The sequence below is a fragment of the Talaromyces amestolkiae genome (assembly GCF_001896365.1).
Source record: "Talaromyces amestolkiae strain CIB chromosome Unknown scaffold25.1, whole genome shotgun sequence".
NCBI classification, from domain to species: Eukaryota; Fungi; Ascomycota; class Eurotiomycetes; order Eurotiales; family Trichocomaceae; genus Talaromyces; species Talaromyces amestolkiae.
This window is the reverse complement of record NW_024468061.1, coordinates 55,527-77,276: the sequence shown is the minus strand read 5'-3', so window position 1 is coordinate 77,276 and position 21,750 is coordinate 55,527. Positions and strand designations below refer to the sequence as shown.

The following is a 21,750-nucleotide window of genomic DNA, read 5'->3' as shown; positions in this document are numbered from 1 at the left end:
CTGGTATTCAGACGATACCGATAGCGGCGTGGGTTGCGATTCTAGTGGTCACCCATTGCTTGCAGTGCATGAACACCGGGGGTATGGTCTCTGCTATGAAGCCGATGGGAACTGCGGGGAAGGTCTTGATACTGGAACGCATTTGTGGGCATGCTGCCCCTATTCACCATAACACTAACCTATCCCGACCCAACGACATCTTAATCGAAGTCTATCATAAACTTGCATTGAAAAGTCCCTGTGGGTTACACTAGTTAAAAAAAGTTGTGGGAGCTGGGGTGGGTTTGGCTGGCTCCATTCATGGCTTAGGGAGATCACATAGTTAGCTCATTTTGTTGATATATCATGTCTTATGGTTCTTCGATCCCTAGCTAATACGTAGGAGGCTAGAAATTAGTTTGAGTATTACTAAAATCTTTAGTGTACAGAGTACACTAGTGCATAACTAGGTATTAGGTACCTCGCTACGAAATTGACAATTATTTTAGCAGAAGAATACATATCAATAATATACATACTGTAGCTAGCTGCGGTCTAAGGGTCGCTATTCAGGTGTGTGACTGAGGTTCCGAACTGCCTATTGGAAATATTAGGCATCTTAGCACCCTCTTGATCCCGAATTGCCTTAATGTGTATCTATAATTGATTCCTGGGAAACAATTACTTTGCTGAGGGTTTTGAGTAATTGAAAATTTAGCTCCATTACTCACTCGATGGGTCATAACGCCATTATGGATGGATATAGTGACTCAAGATAGACTTAATATGAGGTCAGAATTCTTTTGACCAATTACCCTCAGATGATTTTGGCAATTCCCTCGCCATAATACCCTTTTTCACCACGTTAGTGATTATTTGATAGATGAAATGCGCTGCTGCTAATGCTGTCTCTTCTCTAACGCCATTTTATGTGGGACTAACTTCAATGATATCAACCCTAACGAGATTTAAATCCTCTATACACAAGCTCCACAATGAAGTGGTTTCTAGGTGGTTCGGATGCACCGTCTTTACCATACCTCCCGGCGGAGGTTGGGTTGAGCATTGATCAGGCTTGGCGTCTATTGTTTACAGCGATACCAGCGAAGTGGATGCTGGCGCAGAATCAGAAGCTGAGTGAAAATTGCAAACAGGGCCATATCTAAAATCCGGGCTATAAGTATCAATCGCGTTGATAAGGCAACATTTTACAAGAACCTTGTCGGCGTCGGTATGGGTTATAGTGACCTTTTCCAGAATTTGGATGGCGCCCATGCAGGAACTAACTGCGGTCGGTCATGGCACCATCACTACCGGTATAACGAACACAAAGGAAACAATGCCATCGTAGTATGAGTATCAACATTTAATCAATCCGGCAACTGTTGATGACATATTCCATTTAATGTTTCTCGGAATACACTCGAGTCGGGGGAGGCAACGCGACGGGTAGATATTGTTGTTGCCTAGCCAGCGCAAACAGTCAAAGTCTCGGCATGCCTACTGCTTATTAATTTCGCACACCTGGGAATTATATTTGCAACTCAGATTACTACTGCGACAACTCGGGATTGTTTTGATCGAATACAGTTCCAATTGATAATTTTTTCGGTGGATGGGAAAGGTCAATCGAATTGTTTGCATGTTGACGTCAACTAGCCTCATTCGTCGAAGCAGATATGATCCTCTCCGAATTGCCTCCCCTCAGATCCATAAGACCACACACCAAATCACGACTAGGCTGTCTCAATTGCAAATCCAGAAGGGTCAAGGTAAGAGCTGATGGATGAGATAAATTTCAATTGCTCAAAAGTAATCGCCTCTGCAGTGTCCGGAGACGCGCCCTCAACCATGTCAAAACTGTATTAGTAGACGCGTGGAGTGCATATATGCATCCAACTCCCAGTCACGGCGTCGAAGAAACACAAGTCGCGGTAGTTATCGTCAGAAAGACAGGTTGAGCAGTAGCGAGCCCAACAGCGCACTTGCAACAGCTCCACAGGACTCGTCCTCGTCGCTACTGAAGCTTCAGCCGCTATACTCTACGTCGCAGGCATCCTTCACGGGAGAGGACCTTCAGTTCTTTCACCACTTCTTACTTACGGCATACCCTCATTTACCTTTTCAGAGTGAAAATTTATGGAAGACGTCACTCCCGGCATCTGCGCACCAGGTATGCCTTCAATCAGCATCGAATGGAAAGGGGTAACTAATGTGCATTTTAGTGCCCACATTTGATGCACGCAATTCTATGTTTAGGAGCGTCCCATTTGTCCCTGATATCACCAGAAGGCAGCTCTTATACTGCGATGGCTGTCGAACATCGAGGCAAAGCCCTGAAATACTTGAGCAGTGCTCTCGCATCACCCAGTCACCCTAACAGAACGGAACTGGATCTTATCTTGGCAACAACCTATGCGCTTACATTTCAAGCAAGCTATATGATTGACGGACTCATTGACTTTGCCGTTATGGTTCGAGGCTGCTCTATCGTCACTCGGTATATTTTGGCACAGTACCAATGCAGTGAGATGTTCAAGCTGCTGATGCCAAACGATATTTACGCTTACGTATGGCCTTTGTTGTCCGCGGAACCCTCTCATTCTCCTGAGATGATTGATGCGTGTATTGAGACACTAGAAGCTATCCAACCGCTACTACAGGGTGACATCCCTCGTCACCTTACTTATAACGCAATACTCTCCACTTACCAAGCCATGAAAGTCTCCGCGCAGCAGGCCTTTCTCACGTTTACATTCATCTACAGCTCCTGGGATCATATAAACGACCATGATTTCATCAAGTTTTTGAACCCTGGCGATCCCGTCTCAAGTCTGCTTCTCATCCATTTTATTGCAGCCACGATTATGATGCGACCGATCTTTGAGGTCCTGAGAGTAGACATTGTGAGTACACCGAAGGACGCGCTCGCTAACCACCACTGGGGAATTCATAGATATGAGTCTCTTCCGGCAAAGTTTCGTGGATTAGTAGAGTGGCAAGTTAGCCTCATTAATGCTGATAAAGCGTGGATTGAGAGTGGGCTAAAATTACATGCGATGGGCAGCAGGGCAACTATATAGAATTTGGAAGCTTATAGACGTATCTAAAGCATTGCAAGAAGATCATCGAAGCGTCCAGTGACCACATAATTTATCAGCTAGAAGACATTCAACAAATATGATCATTCGAAACACGACGAACACAAGAGAGGGGCTTTAAGGTTTAACAAGTGACAATTCAAGCAGATTTGAAGTTTTGCTGCCTGTCGAATTGGTTCGATATTAAGATCAACCATGAAGTCTTTCACGAGATTCCAACTCCGTCGACTTTGGAAGACCTGAGGGCAGACACCGCGCAGGGTGATACCAGCCCAATGTGATCATCGCAACGAGCATTGGTAGTGCCTCGAGAACGTACAGTGGCCACTCATGGTTCCAGGTATAGGTACCTATGCCCATGGAGAATTCAATGATTCGATAGATCAGACGCACCTAGTTGTCGGTCAGTCACCCTCGAATCTTTCTCGGCTATTTTCAGTGGAGAGTTTACCGTGATGAAGAATCCGGCAATGTATATACCCGTCAACACCGACCTCACTCCAGAACCCTTCTCGTCTCTCCGAGACGAAGGAGGGGCAACACGAACATCATACCAAATTACAATAACAAGAAACAGCACAAAAGTGACAAGCTGCAAAACCAATCCGCCGATAAGCACCCCTATACCAGCGTCTTTCGTTGGCCCCGTCCAATTGTTCGAAGAAGCAAGTCCACTTCCGGACGCCTGCGTGAGGAAACTGAGGATATCCGAGGTGACAAAGATTCGAGGGATCCAGATCGACGAGACCCGCCCTCCAAAAAAGAATGGTCGTTTTCCCGTGCCGGGTCTCTCACGCCTATTCAAGCTGGATTCAATAAGCCTTCCGATTAAAATGTAGAGGCTTGCGCAGACGAGAACAGGTGCAATCACGATCAACGACGCCGAAGTCGCGTAAAGACCAACGTCGTCCGGCTTTTTGACGCTGGCGGCTCGAATGGCGTACGCCGCAATTTCGATTGCTGCGCCGATCACGATTGGAACGAAGCATCCAATGTGATTGTATCTGCCGCTGTACGGGGCGATGACAGACATGTACAAGTGATAACCGAACGGGAGCATATAGATGGTAGTAAAGAGAATCGAGGCCGCCAGGGACGGGTCATAAAAGTATATGGATTGGCCCATTGTGAGGTCTGCTTTGTCTATGCGTTCCAGGGGATCTGATAAATGTCTTATAATTATATTCAACGATATTTCGAGATCTACCTAGAGATTCATCACGACTTTATATCTAGTTTCTTCTTTATGTCTCATTGCTATTTCTCCAATCTTCGAAATTTGCGATGCTATACCTGTACATGTCTATAGAGATATCGAAGGATAGACCAATGGGGCTGCACGCCGAGACTCGTATTCGCATTTCGCATTAACTTCTTATGACACCGGGATGTTATAACTTAAATATCTTGTTGCCTGGGTGAGCCACTATCGTTATTGCTTAGATCACATCATGTCAAAAAACCTAACTTATCCGGGCATATTTCAGCTCCTCAGCCATTTGTCTTGGCTCGTTAGGCAGCGAAAATATTCTATCGATGACTTTCGCGAGTGCGAAATGCATCCCAATCTTTTCGAGTCTACTGGTGAATTAGCCAAGTGAGAATTAATGGATACGTGGTGTAAAATAGCTTTTGTACTAAGCCTTTGTACTAAACTGAAACGCTTGACGGAAAGTAGAAAAAGACGAGTCAAGAGCTGTGAGTAGCCACGGTTCTGTCCTGATCTGGGCTATAATCAGCGTCGGTACCTATCGTTGATAGACAAACATAAGAAGATGGAGGAATGTATATCCGTTACACTAAAAGTCCATCATTGATATGTGAAGCAGACGGGATTAGTACATGCTTTGAAATAAGATTACCATTCCCCAATGCACGTACGGCAGATGCGTAGTTGCTAGATGCTGGGTCTGATATCGGTCTGGTATTGATATTGACGTTCCTGCAGTACTATTTCAAATGGATCTAAAATTTAATACTATACCAAGGAGTTAGTAATTTATCTATCTTATTTTGGTAAGTTGTATATGTATAGAATTGGGTCTTAAGAGGAATTAATAGGAATTCCCACTAGGATATTGAGAATTCTATACACGGGAGTAGGAAGGCCAAAATAAAGAAGTCTGGGCATGGGGAGTGGTTTCGTCAGGCTTCCATGGGAAAAGTCAAGGCCTAGGCGTATTGATCCAAGTACGGCTGTCACACCTAGGTCAGGTTTTCTGTTTGACATATACTTGGTTTAGGATCGTAAGAGTTGATCTTTATATAAAGGTTGACCAGTCTGATCTCATGTGCTGATAAACACATGACAAGTCTATAAAACACCTCGAGGCTTCATACAACTTGGTAAATAGCAGGCAGAATCCACCTCTACTTCATGCAAATGAAGTAGCCTATTTCTGCATTTTACTTACCACCAACCAAGTTGGTATTATTTGGACAATCCAAAGCCCCAATCTGTCACGGATTCAGTATTTGATTGGGCAAGGTAGAGCCACCAACTTACAACAATGATTCGGCACCCATCATGCTCCACTTTGTTTGCACTGCATAACCCAGAGCCGCTCCGCCCGTGTTCACTGCCTTGAAGAAACCGGTATATCTTTCCAGCTCATTGATATCCTCTGTCAGAGAGCCAATCAGTGCGTAAGTATATGTCTGAAACGCATGATCGGTGAATCTATAAAGGAGATTGAGCTTCGCTGACGCTGACAGGGGCCCAGAGGGCTTATTGGGTTAACTTACGCGTCCAACAATATCAGCAAAAAACTAGCATAGTACTCTGGCTGTGTCCAGTCCAGACCGACTGGGGTTGTCTTCGCATAGTACCATTGTACCACTGTGTACCATACCCAAACAATAGTGTACAACGTATAGACCCCGATAAATCCCCAGCGGAACTTAGCTGGCCGTGACATTTGCGGAGTGTCGAGAAAAATCCCCATTGTAAATGTCCCAGCAATACCCACGAATGCGCCCACAAAGGAGGTGAGCGCCCGTCCACGGACAGAGTGGTATACCGCTGTAAAGGTTCCCTTGTAAGAGAGGAACCATTGCGAGAATATGAACATAGGCAGAAGGAGTATCATCTGCGCAGGCATGAGAAGGGCACAAGCATTTTTTAAATTAATGGACTTACCTCCTTTCTTGATACAGCACTAAAAATCTTTTTTGCTTCCTCTAATGCATTTGGTTGTTTCTTGGAATAGATTCTGATGCCGTCGCGACGAATGACTTTAGCTGGACTCGATAACAGCAATGCAATGAACGGTCCACAAGCAGCAATTGTGATAAGCGGAATATATGTGACTAGACAACACGGTTAGTGAAAAAATTAAAATCGATGGGAGATGTATGATTTACTAGGACTGATTGCCCCAGCTTCTTCTCTATGTACGTTAAAGCCCAGAGAAAGTGCACCTCCTACAGCCTGGCCTGCAGCAATAGAGGAATACCAAATGGAAACTGGAAAGAGCAGATGTTAGCCTCAAACTTCTTGAAGAACGAAGCATAGATCATACTGAATTTCCCCCTAAAATTTGGCTCTGGATATGCCAGCATGATCGATGCCTGGACAACCCTGTTTGATGCTCAGAACAACCTCCTGCAAGATGGGACGGAGATCCGACCTACCATAAAAGCGCTGTGGTGAATCCCTGGATCGCAGCAGCAAGATACAGAAACCAGTTCGTGTGGTACTTATTATTGCAGTACAGCGAAGCCCCATTGATGCTAAACCCCAGGACACCGATACTGAGTACCAACCGTTCACCGAGAACATTGACAAAGACTCCAGTCAAGAGAGCGAATACCACATTCATCCCGTAGGACATGCCACTGGTAATATTGACCAAGTGAGGGCTCTCCAGCCCTCCGGCCCCAAGACCAGCTATAGCACTGTACATGCCAGGGCCACAAAAGAATACCCCTGCAATAACAGCAGCTTGAAATCGAGTGGAGCGGAACCAATGGATAGAAGAGACCTCCGGAATACTATCATTCTCGAGGACTGTTTGGACCTGGCTCTCTACTCCGCCATTCTTTGATTCTTCTCCCGAAAAATCTCGCTTGACTTGGGTAGCCATTTTTGCTTGCTTGCTTGCAAAATCATCGCAAGGGGAAGAACCGAGATTTGACCAAGCTATTTATGTTCTGTTGCTTTAGCTTGGAGCTCTATGATAAGGTATTAGACAATCTGATTGTCGTGTAAACAATCACGCAATACCGCCACTAGTAGGCCAGAGATGACAAATACACCTGCCTTTACGCCATTATATAAGTATCAAATATGGAGATATCGAAATCAGAAGCATTCAAATTGTAGTTCATGGAAGGTACGTAGTTAAGGGTGTCGTAGAACCGTCGAAGCGCTAGGCTCAATGGGGGAATACTATGGGGCGCTGTCATCTTGTCGGGACTTGGAAAATATCCTATCTCGGAAATAGCGCTTCGACGGTTATCCGGCACCGACCGGGTAATTAAACTTGTATACAAGTAGGTTCTACTTTATATTTCAGCCATTTGATCAAGCCGTGTATACCAATTGGTTTACACGATAATCATCACTGCCACGGGAGTTGGCAAGTATAACTGCCGGACTGACCACCGTTCGATTGGCTGATGGAAAATGGCGTCAAGACCACGAAAATGGCAAATTTAGATGTTTTGGCTAGCAATGCCGAACCGGCTCCTGTTTAGTTTGTTCATTCACAATGGCGTCAAACCCCCGAAAATAACGAATGTAGATAACAATTGTCTACGAAGTGAGTCAACTGCATTTAAATCGGAACAGATAACTCCTTAAGTTAATTGGAAATGTGAACGTCGAGGGGCAAATAATCATCATGCCTCAGCGGACTCTAACCGTTGACGGTCAATCCGTCACGGATCTGAGCGACACTCGCCCAACTGATATCGAATACCCAGAGACCTCTGAGTMCCCCGCCATACGGCAGAGAGCCCTTCCTCTCAGGCCTCTAGGTGATCACGTACCTCCACGTGGCATCCGCGAGCCAACCGCAGTTCCACGAGACAGGGGGTTCTTCGCAAACCCTGACCTGCCGAATCTGTTTGCAGATCCGGAAGTCAAAAGATTGGATCTAACACCTTCCTTGGGTACACTTATCACCGGGCTGCAGCTTTCTTCGCTGACGGACGCGCAAAAGGATGAGTTGGCGTTACTTGTTGCTCACCGGGGTGTGTTGTTCTTCCGTGACCAGGATATCACGGCCGAAGGGCAGAGGGCATTGTTCGATTATTATGGTACTTATCATTTTCCACTAGGAAGGTATCTCTGATCGCCGTGCTAATTGTGCTTTAGGAATCCCAGAATTGCTGCCCGACCCAGAAGACGCCAAGGCAAAGGGCAAACCTATAGTGAATACTATTGCGGAACAAGATGAGTATGTCCCATTGATATTATTTCACCAAGCTTTAGATTACAATCTTCCTAAGAATATTTCAGAGACTTCCGAGAAAGCTATGTCCATTTTAAATGGCCATTCGCAGACTTTCATGCAGATAGTAGCTTCCAAGCTAACCCTCCCTCGTTCTCTCTCTTGAGAGTTCATGAATTACCGCCCACAGGCGGTGACACAAGCTGGTATGCCACTAAGTCAGTATATTAGAACTCTCTACCAAACTAAGTAAATATTAGGATATCCGGCTATGGCACATATGAGACCTTATCAAAACCACTGCAAAGATTTGCAGATAGCCTCAACGCTTGGCATAGCTCCGGGGTAAGCACCATACCTCAATCTACTTCTTCTTTATTATCAAATCACTTATCTTGCTATTTATGGTCAGCTTGTATACGAATCCATCATCAATCATTGGAAGCATAATGTAGCAGAGCGACCCATCGAGACACTGCATCCATTGGTGACTACCCACCCAGTGACAGGTTATAAAGTCCTAAATCTGAATTCGGGTTTCGTGACGAGGCTGGACGGACTGAAACGATATGAATCTGATAAGCTTCTCGAACTCCTCTTCACGCATATTCATACGGCCCAGGACCATATGGTGCGGTTTCGCTGGGAAAGAAATTCGGTAGCGTTGTGGGATAATCGGTACAGTCTTGTTCCCGCATCACCCTAGCTACCTGCTGAGAGTTGCGATATACTGATATTGCAAAAGCGCAACTACACATCGTGCAACACATGATTATGCTCCATTGCATCGACAAGGAGTACGGGTTACTATCAAAGGACAAGTTCCGAAGCATGTCCCGGGAAGTTTGAGTAGGAAGGAGGCCGAGGTAAAAGCTTTGAAAGAGGGCAAAGTTCACGCTGTCCATAATGAAAATACGCGGAAGGGAAACTATATAGAGAGGGGTTATCCTAAGATATGAGAGACTTCTATGCTACTATAAGTAGTTAATGTGCTTTGTATCACGGCATGACTTATTGATTGGTGGTCAAATCTCGAACCATTTACAGTGTGTATTCTTAGGGCCATTCCACTACTGTACAGTAAGAGAAATTGGTGGCTATGGAAGTACGCTCATCAAGGCTGGACTAGATACTTGTTGGTTCTAAAGACGCCTGGATGTATCTGTTTTCATCATCAACGCCTTTGTGCATCAGTGTATTCGTCTGTTCTATTAGACCTCTACAAGTCCCATAGAATTAAAAAGATTTAGTCCTAGTCGTACAGGAATGATTTCTATAGAATTAAATAAAAGTTCTAGACTTTTCTATCTATAAAAATTTTATAACTTCTCTATAGGGTTTTTATAAATTATTAATTTATAATATAGATGCATTAGATGGGCATTATCAAGGTCTACCTGTCAGATCCGGTGGTTAGTGTGAACTAACGTCTTCCTAGATATCTCGATAACCTATACTGAACACTCTAATAATGTATAGTCTACCTCTCAAGCTCATAGTGCCGCCGACCATTTATCATGTGGAATCGTACTTCTTCCAGCTACCAACATACTAAGGGTACCCAGCGTCGAGGCGCCCTGTACCTCAAAAACAGCAATTTCGGCGTTGAACTCCTTAACAATCCAGTTCCGCAGCTCAATTGCCAGCAGTGAGTCAACACCAAATATCTGGAGCGGCTTGTCATAATTAATTGATGCGCCGTCTCGCAGCGCAGCGATGGATCTGGCTAGCTTCTGAATCGTGGCCTGGGCAACGATTTCTGCCGCTTCGTCCTTGGACGCGGATGCAGCAAATTGTTCACGCTGCTCTTTCACTTTATCGGCGGTGCCCAGGCCATCCATCACTGCAGCCATAGCGGCGGCACGTCTTTCACCCGCTAATATCACCGGCTGCAACATCGGTTGTCGATTGTGGTCAACGCTCTCCAACCCGCCGGCACCATAACCCATTCCAAGTCCAACCACCACTTGTGCTTCCTCGGGAGATGTAAGGGCCAGTTCGGGATTGCAGTAGTAGTCTAAGATACTGTGGAACCTTTGCCGCGTAACAGGCTCTATGATATCATAAGCAAGAACACGGTTTAGGAGCTCAGGACGTTCAGCCAGAATGCCGTCGTCCACCATTGCGCCTAGGTCAAGAGATATAGCCTTCTCACCTAGGGCCACACGGTACCGGGCGAGAGCATCTTCGTATGTATTTCCGGCGTCGTAGCTGGTTTGCCCTTTGATTCCGACTACTCCAGACGTAGACGCGAGGAGAATGAAAAAGTCCATTCCTTTCGGTAGGACAGTGTGGAGGTTCCACGAGCCGACAACCTTGACGTCTACGGCACTTTTCCAATCATCATACTCTAAGTCTCTAAAAAGCCAGTCCTATTACGATTTATTAGTCAGTCTGCTTAATGAATGAGATATAATTAAAAGTAATGCAAAGGCGGGGGCGCTAACCCTGGCTATGACTGACATCTGCAAAACACCTTTGATGGGGGGCATATTTGCGGATAGCCTACCAAAGATCTGCTTCATGGTGTCTAAATCTGTAACGTCGCATGCTGGTGTCTCGACTCTTACTCCGATGGATTGCAGATTTTTGATAAGTTCTCTAGCGGAATCAGTCCGAGGACCGAAGCGTGAGAGGAGGATGATGTTTCTCGCTCCCCGTTCAGCCATCCATCGAGCTGTTGCACGTCCGAGTCCGCCTAATCCACCTGCAATTACGAACGATGAGTTGGGATCCATTTGTAAACTCGGTTTCGTGTTAAGTGTGACCTGAGAAAAATGTCTCATTAGTGTAAAATCATCTTGGGGGAAGTCACATGATCCTTTACCTGCACTTGCGATTCAGGAGTCACCTCCAGTACAACCTTGCCAATCTGGTCACCTTTCTGAACCATCTGGAAGACACTTTCAATCTCCGAGATATCGTGGACACGCAATGGTAATGCAGTATGAAGTTTATGCTGGGCAAACATATCGACCAGCTCTTGCAGATCGTGATATGCCGTTTCAGGACGATCTTTCACCCACTGAGAATATTCGAAAGCAATGAACGAAGCATTTTTGTTGAATCCAAACATCGGAAGCTTAGAATTTGACATGACGTCTTTCTTTCCAATCTCAATAAACCGACCATACGGCGCAATGCATTCCCAAGAGGCAATGAGGCCTTCTCCTACTAATGAGTTTATAATCACATCCACGCCGCGGCCGTTGGTAATGCGTTTGATGCCTTGCGCAAAGCTGGTATCACGGCTATAGAAGATATGATCCTCAGGAATCTTATATACATCCATAAGGAAATCTTTCTTGATCTTGGACCCCACAGTCGCGAAGATTGTCGCGCCTAGAGCCTGCGAGATCTGAATTGCTGCTTGCCCTGTGCCACCGGACGCGGCATGTATCAAAATAGTCTCTCCTTGTTCTAGCTTCGCCAGTCGGTGAATGACTCTCCATGCAGTACCGAACTGCATCGGAATTGCGGCTGCGGTGGTGAACGCCATGTTATCTGGAATCTTGACGGCTCCTTTACCTCGAACGAAAGTTCTAAACATCTCGGACCCAGCCAGGATGACGCGATCGCCGGGCTGAAATACAGTATTGGCTCCTGCTTTGATGACTACACCCGCGCACTCTGGGCCCATTTTGGACCGGGAGAGTTGGCCCAGTGCAATTAAACAGTCTTTGTAGTTCATGCCAATTGCATAGGAGCGAATTTCGATCTCATCCGCGGCCAGAGGCTCATAAGCAGCCACATCTTCCACAAAGTGAAGTGTGTCAAGAATGCCGACAGATTTCATGCTCAATAAGAGGGGTGGACAATCTTTGACTGCAATTTTGTCTGATCTCCGTGCACCTGATCTACTATTTAGCTCATGTGTAACGGTCGGGGCCGGGATAATACGCGGGATATGTATAGCTTGTTTGATTTCCAGATACTCAACATCAACAATGTTGGAATTGCGATGAACGTGTTTCGCGTTTAGAATCTGGGTTAGGCTGTCAATTTGCCATTCAGACAAGTTGTCTGTGGCCTCAAAGCTGAGCACAGTTACATTGAGATCAGGGTATTCGTTCCGAAGCACACGAGTTAGACCATGAATTATGCTATAGTCTGGATTACCGGCCTCCGAACCCCCAGAGAATGTAACCCAGTGCATATCAGAGACAGTCTGAAAGAGTGTTTTCAGCGGTCCATAAGCGGACCTTGTGATGCTGTGCATGAACCGGTAGTCTAGCTCCAGCAGCACCACAAAAATTATGTTGTCTGTCTGTTTGATGGCGGCCGCCTCTTCCAAGCACCCAGATCTGATACTGTTTATTCCTTTCCTGTGCCAGTAGCTAGCCAGTGCATCGGATACACGCCTTTGCACGGACGATATCGTGTCTAGTACTATGAATATCTCCTTGTCTATCTGTCGTATTGAGGGACCCAAAGACCTAGTCGTGTGGATATGCACAATGTGTCGCCCACTGTCAGTGGGGTTGGAAGCAAGTAATTCAAGCCCAGGATAAGAAAGCCCATATTTTATCCAGGTTTCCTCCACAGGCTGACCGTTTTTCTGAACATTTTCATTAGGAGAGGCATTGGGTTTCAATAGGAACAGCTTCCCCTCAGAAGTTAGCATTTTACTGATGTTTCTAAACATCATTTCATCCTCTCGGACGCTATATGGAGCCATGATAAGATCGAAGACTTCCGCGTCATTCATTATCATATCCAGGGATGCGAAATTGACGTGTGAGTAGTTTTGAAGCTCTTGTTTTCCAATCTCGAGTACTTCACTGGAGGCAGAACAGAGACAGAACGAGTTATATCTGGGATTGATCATTCTACCAAAGTAATCTACCACTGTCAGAACTTGCAAGATACTTTTCGTCAACGTTCGGTCACCAGTATCAATCTCCAGAATACGGAGATCCCCGTTCTTGTGCGCGAGCATGTCGACATACCGTTCCAGCGGCGTTTGGCTGTCACTAACATCTTGGCAGTAAGCCCAGGTAGCCTGAGGACTGAGAAGGTCTGGCTCAGGCTTGTACTTAACAAAGTGGGATAGTTGTTGATCTTGGAGGCTTTCTCTGACAGAGTCATCCTGGTGGTCCGCAATTGCCGTTGCCCGTAAATCTTCAAACTGTACCAATATAGCATCATTTGTGGGACTCAAGCTAAATCCACAGAATTCGACACTGTGTGCATCCTTTGTGCTTATGTAGGCGTATTCCTGAAGTTCCTCTGTGTCCGGGAAACTAAGCCCAGTCTTGCTAACAAATAAGTGCCGCAGAAACGTCGGGATCATTGTGGGTGCAGCCACCTTTCCTCCTCCCGAGCAAATACCAATTCCCAGGTGGAAAATGGCATCTAAGCTCGCTGGGTGTATAATATGAGCCTCTGGGAACTCATTCTCTGGCCACTGGAACAATTTCAATTTTGCTTGGACTTGCCGACTATTGAACGATCCCTCAATGACTCGATGGAAAGAGGGCCCAAGTTCTAAGCCGCTGTCATTCAACGCGGAGTAGAATTTTTGCGGATTGAGAGGTGTCTGACATGAATTTGCTATTGAAATTGCAAGATCACGACACGCATTCACCTCATCAAGCGGTTCTCTTCCACTGTCAACGTCGTTCTTATTCAGTTTGTATCTGGCACGAATAACCCCATAACGAGCATTCCAGCTCCTGGATAAATCAGCATTCCATTAACAGAATGGTCCTCCATCCAAGACATCTCCGAAATTCTTAGATAATTTCGCCACTTGGCTGCGAATTTATTCGACTCTGGGACGGGTTTGCCAACCAGGTCCAGTTTCCCCTGACCTCCGAGTCGATACTGCGAGCTTAGTCGCGATTCATTCCAATATTTCTGGGAATGGTCAAAGACATATCCTGGCAGAGAAGGCAATACCATATATTTTTCGCTAGAAACTAGACCCAGGTTGTTCACTTTCTCCATATCTATGGGATAGCCGAGGCATTTGATATAGCCTAGCGCGTTGAACGTCGAAGTCGTCGCAGCATTCTTCCGCATCAAGAGAGATGTATATCCAATCTTTGAGTTGCGCAGTGCAAGCAGTGTATCATGTATTGGACCCTGCAGTGCTGAATGGGGTCCCACCTCTACTAGTGTATCAATTCGAAAGTAGTTGCGGTGACTACCATTAATCTTTTTGCGCATATGCCGCGATGACTTCAATATGAGGGTATCCATCGCATCAACAAACCGTACTGGCGATACCATGTTTGACACCCAGTATTCGGGATCAATAAGGTCATCCTTCGTAACTCGCTGCCCCGTGACGGAAGAGCACATGGCCACCGAGTTGACGGGTTCAGTACCAGCCTTGAGGTTTTGGATTGCCCGCCTATAATCGTCCGCTACACGTAGCATGTGAGAGGAGTGATATGCAACACTCACAAGTAGCTTTCGTGAAAATACTTTTTTAGCGTCCAAGAGAGATCTCAATGCCTCAATTTGATTCGCATCCCCCGATATAGTCACGTTTCTAGGGCTATTGATGCATGCTACAGTCAAGTCGGAGACACCAAATTGAGCTGTTATTGCTTCCACATAGGGTCGGACTTCATCTTCTGATAAACCGACTGACATCATGGCTCCTTTAGGCGCGGATGGATCCGATGCCAGACGACCAGATACTTCGCCCCTGTAATAAGCGAGCTTCATAGCAGCTTCGATTGTGAAGGTCCCGACGCTATAAGCGGCTGCAATTTCCCCCGAAGAATGGCCTATCACCGCTGTCGGAAAAATGCCAAATGTAGCCAGGAGATTCAAAAGGGCAATTTGAAGAGCAGTACAGCTTGGTTGAGCAAGCTCAGCGTCGTTGATTCTCGAGCCTGTTTGCCGCATAATTTCCTCGCGGAGACGCCATGAACAACCGAGCTCTAATAATATCTCTTCCGATTGTTGCAGGCTTTGTTGAAATGCAGGGAATACCATTAGCTCACTACCCATCCCCGCCCATTGAGCACCTTGACCAGTGAACACAAACCCTAACCCTGGATTGTTCGATGACTTTATTGCAGGGCACATGATCTTATCAAGAAGTGGGAGGTCAAGTACGGAATTCACCACGGCGAAAGACTTCCAAGTCAAGGAACTTCGCCTAAATGCAAGTGTATATGCCAGATGGTCAAGATAGCTGGGTTCCAGTGAATCTGCGGTTTTGGAGAAATATCCCGCGTATGCCTTTGCCTGTCTTCGGATTCCTGCCTCATCATTGGCAGAAAATAAAAGCAGCCTTGTTGAACCTGGCTCGTAGCTAGCATCTTTGGAGATAGGGCGTTGAAGCGAAGAAGAAAGCCTGACTAGAGTTGGCTCGCAGACGGCCTTGGTTGGCGGATCTCGGACTGTAAGATGCTGCCCAGAAAGACCATATTCTTCCAGAAAGTGATAGACATCGTCAAGGACAACGTGCTATGGCCCGAATCAGCATGTTAATCACACTTTATAGAGATAGAGCTTAAATGCTTACAGAGTTGGTTCCGGCATTTCCGAAAGAATTCACGGAAGCCCGCCGAAGACCCTTGGTGGGCCATGGCATGCTCTCCAGGGGGAACTTTAGGATATTCAGCAATTGCGAATCAAGTATAGAAGGTGGTTACGGCAAACCTGAATTCTCAGAAACTCCGCGTCGATTTTTGGATTAACTTTTTCGAAATTGGTGTTGGGTGGAATGATGGCCTTTTCCAAAACTAACATAGCTTTAATAACTCCAGCGATGCCGCTTGCGCCTTCCAGGTGACCGATATTGCTTTTGACTGCACCAATCCACAGAGGGTCGTCGGTCGTACGAACCTGCCGAAAAGCAGCTCCCAAGGCCTTCGACTCAATCGGGTCACCCACAGACGTTCCGGTGCCATGTGCTTCAAAAAATCGCGTAGGCTTCATACTGAGGCCGGCTTTCTTATACGTGTCGCGTATTAGCCTCGCCTGCAAATCAGCGTTAGGTAAGGTAAGGCTTGACGTGTGTCCATCCTGGTTGCAGCCCGTGCTACGAATGATACCTCGAATTGTGTCATTATCTCGAATCGCATCTGCCACCCGCTTGAGGATGAGAACACCAAATCCTTCTCCTCTGCTGTAACCGTTCCCTCGGTGGTCGAAACTGTAACATTGCCCATCCGGGGAGAGCATATTCATATTGGATAAGGCGTGCATGGAATCCGGTGAGATAATGACATTGCATCCTGCTATAATACTCTATTTGGTATTAGCAAAAAAAAATGTATTGGATCGTATAAACCATCGTAGTGTGTACCATGTCTTCTTCACCAGTTTGCAGGCCCTGACAACCCATGTGTAGACACACCAAACTGCTAGAGCAAGCTGTATCGATATTTGCGCTGTTTCCAATGAAGTCGAAAAACCAGCTCACTCGATTAGCATTGGCTGATGCTTGTATGCCCAATGCAGTTGTTGTTTGGGCTTGCTCCCCATCTTTGTATTGTAAATGTAGCCAATCTGTAGAAAATGTACCTGAATACACGGATGTCTTGGTCCCGCGGACTTGCTCCATTGGTAGACCAGCTACGCATCCTATTAGCGTGTGGACAAATGTAAGCTTGCACTGAATAAGTCACCATTCTCAAGAGCTTTATAAGTATATTCAAGAAGCAGTCGTTGCTGTGGATCCATGCTCGCGGCATCTGTTGTCGAAGTGGCAAAAAAAGACGCATCGAAACAAGCGAGATCTTGGTGAAGAAAGTGACTGCGATTAACGGGAAACTAAACAGCAAGTCAGTGCGACATACGAGTATCGATGTCAATGTGTCCGAAGACTTACTTGGCCACGTCTGTATACATCTGGATGGTAAAAGGAGTCAATATTCATTCTATCCTTGGGTATCCCTGTCGCGGTATTCCTTTTCTTTATCATTAACTCCCATAGTGCGTCCGATGTCGTAGCTTCCTGCGGAAACGCCATTGAGAACCCGATGACAGCGATGGCCTGGAGAGGATCATGATGGCCTTGAGATCCAGAGCCATAAGAGTCATCTAGACATGAAGGATTTGCGTTTGCAGAAGAATTTTCTATTATAAGGGGAGCCATTGCTGGCGAAGATGGGAATGTCAGCTCGCGAACTTTTGACCAGGAGCACTTGATTATGGTAGAGAATTAGACATTGATTGCGTTCTCTTATAGCTCTGATTCTATACTACTTATTGAACGGCATAGGCGTGTGATAGAGTAGAGGAGATACTGTTGGTGTTCGATAAGCGCTTAATTTGTTTTCGTACTATAACAGCGTCTCGACACTTGCTGACCACCATGGATCTTGGTTTCACTGAGGATCGGAGCTGCTTTGCAGGGCTAGGACTTTCAACTCAATCGACACATAGAGCTTTTAGCAATGGCCCGCAGGAAAGTATCACATATTATTTAATTTGGATTTATTTTTATCCGGCGGCACTGCATAGTGCGGCGTAATTAATCTATAGGTAGATAGCGGTACCCCTGCATCGTATTTGTCCTACTGGCTGCATTCTCTATCGTGATTATTCCGCCAGCTTTGTATCTTCCCGTCTTTTCCAGTATCAGTGACGAAGATTCATATGAGGTGGAACAACAGCATGTATGTATTGTTGTATTTATGTTTGCGTGCTGACCATACCCAACGCGCGAATGCAACCCCCTGCTCCCATTCCGGCCAAAGCTACCCGCGCACTCTCCTCAGTGGTCCAATTTTGACAACACACTATGTGGACACCCTCCTTCGGCGACTATCCTGGATATCGTCTTAATTAATGAAGTGCAGTGGTGATAAAAATACTGTTTACTGCATAAGAGACCCCATTTCGCGCTATAGTTCACTAAGCTTAGACATCTGGCGAAGTCTCACGGAAGTTTTGAGCCGATCTGCAAGCCTAGAACACCAGATGTAACCACTTGCGCGCCATTTATCTAGCCTTCTGCGCGGCAATATATACAAGTTGACAGGTTCACAGGGAAAGTAATGTCGATTCGGGCGGAAATGGAATTTCCCTGAGTCATGTCAGATAGGTCGGCGGCCTGACGCTAACATAGCGCAAGATAACCGAAATTCAGACAAACACTTTGATCCCGGTGTAAGATTCACGGTAACTGTACGTACGAGGAGGTCATAGAAAAGTTCTCGTTCAATGTTTCTTTGGGAGCCTTTGCTAAAAGTCTCTATTGCAGTGCTAATCTGATATCAGCGACTCCAATCCCATGGCAGAGTTTCTATAAGTGACCAGGCATCTCAGCCTTTTCAATCGTTCTATTAATGAGCCGTACACTAGCCAGCAAATACTCCTGAGCTCTTACCCCTGGAACTGTATGGCCCTCATCATGGAGCAGGAGAAGCCGTAATTCCGGATCACACAATCCATACAGCGTTTCGCTACAATTTGCCCAAAGCGTATCGTTACGGCCCCAAATATGTGCTGTTGGCAACCCTGCCAGCATCTGATCCCCCTCTACCTGAGGGTCTAAGAAACGTGCATGTCCACTGTCTAAAGCTCGTGGGTCTGTAGGGTTGATGGAGCTTAAGAATATGGCACATTTGAATGGTAACGGAGTCATCGGGTGCAATATGGTCTGTTGGATCAGAAAAGTGGATGCGAGACAGCCACCCTGGGAAAATGCAATGATGCCGTCGTACGGGCCATTACTTTCAATAAATGCTGATAGGTCATCCAGCGCTTGCTTAACACTTTCCACGGAATCAGGCGAGAAGTAGTCAAAATATTCCCCTTTCATAGGGAAAAAGGGTCGAAGCTCTGGGAAGTTTCCTGGGTCAGCGGTCATTGTCGTCAGTAAACGTACATTGCGCACACATACCAGGATCTAACGGCACAGCAATAACCCCTTCAACATAATCGTACTCGTGGAAGCTGTCCAATTCTTGACACAAGGCTGCTAGAATAGTGTATACATTCAGCTTCGAACATAAATCTCTTTTGAGGATTATAACTCACCAATTTGAGTCTCCATAATCTAATCAGTCAGTAAGTATTGGTCAATTTGGTGAGAAATTTGTTTTTATGATGAGATCCTACCTGACTGTTCGAGCCTTTGCCGTGGAAACACAAGAAGCGCATTACCGATGGTTTAAGACACGCAAATTATATAAGCCCAAGACTGTATTGATGATCAAAATTTTCAGACTGTCCAGAGTGTACTGTCGAAGGCTACTGCTATGTATGCGAAGCACCTTAAGACCGCTTTATAGGACTTTGTCGCGGGGCCTTGATTTCACACTGTCGATGATGGTACACCCCCCTGCCAGGAAGATAATAGTCATATCTAGGTTGGTTGTGGGTATTCTTTCTTCCCTTGAAGTGTGGCCTCGTCATGGTTTGTTCCTTGCAATAGTAGTCCACTAGCCCCAATAATACTGTGCCAGGGGCATCAGCAAAGTGGATCCTGGATAATCAATTTAGTTGGAAGTATGTTATATGACTTTGCGATAAATCATGCGGTTGGTTTTGTGTACTACGGTTGGCCCCATATACTTAATCAATAGTTTGCCGATTTCAGAGGGAGGCGCTCCCAACTTTCAAGACATTGGTGTGGAGTTTATCAGCCTATCTCTTTCAAGAATTATTAGGCATAGATACTGCCATCTTTCATCGTCGAGGACACAGAGATAAAACAATACAGCATATAAGGGATCCCACCTCTTCCTTATGAATATTGCGCTTCACATCTATTTAGCCGGTCCTTGATTACAACAATAGATTTCTGGGCAATGGCAAACCCTCCGTCTTATTCGGAAGAATATCTTCGGCAGACCCAACAGCCCGTGATGTATGGCGTTTGCTCAGCTCTCATAGTCATCGAGACCCTTGCGGTGGCAATACGCTTTGTGTCAAAGGTAGTAGGTCGTTTGAGATGGGGAGTCGATGATTTATTTATCGTTCTAGGGCTTTTGGTCAATTTAGCAATTGTTACTTGCGTCATAGGTAAACAGGATCTCTCTCCGGCCCCCTTTATTTTCTTGCGGCTCATATCTAGGTAGTGGACGCAAAATATGGTGGTGTTGGTCTACATGAAGCTCGAGTACTACAAATTAATCCCGGCATGCTTACTATTTGGGGGCATATGATTATCATAATCCCTATCCTGTATCTGGCCGCTGTGGTTCCCCCCAAGCTAGTTCTCCTGCATCTATACTTGTCTATCTTCATACAAAAAGCGTTTCGCTGGAGTTGTTACGGAATTGCAGGTGTGGTGTTGACGAATTGGTTCGCCAATACCATTGCCGCGTTTGTTTCATGCCAACCATTGAGCTTCTACTGGACCCAAGAAGGGCGCTGCTTCGACATCAACCAGTTCTTTCGTTGGGGTTCATTCGTCAATATTGTGACTGATGTAGTAATGTTGATTCTACCGATACCGTCAATTTTGGGACTCCAGGTATCATTACGGTTGAGATTGGGTATCCTCGCGACCTTCATCCTCGGCAGCCTGTATGTTGCAGTTGAATCCCCCATTAATATATTTCTTTTAACAACATACAGTGGTCTAATAACTTCAATTGTTCGCTTCTATGAGTTCTACGCTACCAATGCAGAGGTCGATGGGACTTGGTCGGGTGCCACCTTGGATGTGTGGTCAGCTATTGAACCGGGCATTTATCTCATCACCGCGTGTATCCCCAGTTATCGGCCACTTGTCCGGTTTTTCCAGAAGAACCAAGGAACCGTGCTATCAAGGCCCAGCGACCCTGGGGGCTCCGTTGGAGGATTGCAAAGTCGATTAAGCCCAACATACGAAGTGACAACGGCGGGACGATTTAAACGTCTAGGCAGTTATAAAAACATGGAAGAGGATGCTGTCGGACTAGTTGACGTGAGGGTGCACCATTCGAGAGTTGAGGCAGGAAAAATAATGGTTGATCGCGAGTTTGATGTCCGCAGAGATTGACGTGTCTGAGATGAATTATTATATGGGTGTCAGTTGTGTAGCGAGCAGGCCTTTCAACTGCGTAACTACTTTTCCTCATTTTTTTCTTCGTGTCTTTTTGCCGAAAATCAGCGCTGCCCTGGCCGGTATGTGAGAAATGATATCACATGATTTCGAGCGAATACGGAACGTTCGCGCTACCTTACTATACGTATTTATCACAAAGCCTTATTAAGGAAATCTCTTTTTCGGTCGAGTGGTAGCATATGTTCCGATACGTTGCGACATGCCTCGACTAAATTTGCGACATGCCTCGACTAAATTAGTGTCCGTCAATCTCCCGAGGGCGGGGTCCAATTAGGAAGGCATGACAACCACGGGATATCCCGCC

At 45.9% G+C, this 21,750-nt stretch overlaps 5 protein-coding genes across 5 annotated transcripts; 2 read left to right on the top strand and 3 right to left on the bottom strand.

The window, feature by feature from the left end:
* Positions 1 to 2,288: 2,288 nt before the first annotated feature.
* Positions 2,289 to 3,062, top strand: BHQ10_009511 (uncharacterized protein; the record flags this gene model as incomplete). The annotated part of the gene is made up of 1 exon (XM_040882435.1): positions 2,289 to 3,062. The coding sequence occupies one exon, from the start codon at positions 2,289 to 2,291 to the stop codon at positions 3,060 to 3,062; it is 774 nt and encodes a 257-aa protein (XP_040738013.1).
* Positions 3,063 to 3,269: 207 nt separating this feature from the next.
* BHQ10_009510 (uncharacterized protein) lies at positions 3,270 to 4,206 on the bottom strand (the record flags this gene model as incomplete). Its single annotated transcript, XM_040882434.1, has 2 exons — positions 3,270 to 3,473; positions 3,532 to 4,206. The coding sequence occupies 2 exons, from the start codon at positions 4,204 to 4,206 to the stop codon at positions 3,270 to 3,272; spliced, it is 879 nt and encodes a 292-aa protein (XP_040738012.1).
* A 1,376-nt stretch (positions 4,207 to 5,582) lies between these two features.
* On the bottom strand, positions 5,583 to 7,165 carry BHQ10_009509 (uncharacterized protein; the record flags this gene model as incomplete). The annotated part of the gene is made up of 6 exons (XM_040882432.1): positions 5,583 to 5,760; positions 5,826 to 6,169; positions 6,220 to 6,389; positions 6,444 to 6,545; positions 6,602 to 6,660; positions 6,714 to 7,165. The coding sequence occupies 6 exons, from the start codon at positions 7,163 to 7,165 to the stop codon at positions 5,583 to 5,585; spliced, it is 1,305 nt and encodes a 434-aa protein (XP_040738011.1).
* Positions 7,166 to 7,924: 759 nt separating this feature from the next.
* On the top strand, positions 7,925 to 9,182 carry BHQ10_009508 (uncharacterized protein; the record flags this gene model as incomplete). The annotated part of the gene is made up of 5 exons (XM_040882431.1): positions 7,925 to 8,342; positions 8,401 to 8,482; positions 8,545 to 8,682; positions 8,737 to 8,821; positions 8,889 to 9,182. The coding sequence occupies 5 exons, from the start codon at positions 7,925 to 7,927 to the stop codon at positions 9,180 to 9,182; spliced, it is 1,017 nt and encodes a 338-aa protein (XP_040738010.1).
* A 787-nt stretch (positions 9,183 to 9,969) lies between these two features.
* On the bottom strand, positions 9,970 to 19,552 carry BHQ10_009507 (uncharacterized protein; the record flags this gene model as incomplete). The annotated part of the gene is made up of 10 exons (XM_040882430.1): positions 9,970 to 10,848; positions 10,924 to 11,244; positions 11,304 to 14,151; positions 14,199 to 15,904; positions 15,963 to 16,046; positions 16,100 to 16,690; positions 18,777 to 19,243; positions 19,293 to 19,370; positions 19,430 to 19,448; positions 19,511 to 19,552. 10 exons carry the CDS (start codon positions 19,550 to 19,552, stop codon positions 9,970 to 9,972), a joined length of 7,035 nt encoding a protein of 2,344 aa, XP_040738009.1.
* Positions 19,553 to 21,750: the final 2,198 nt, after the last annotated feature.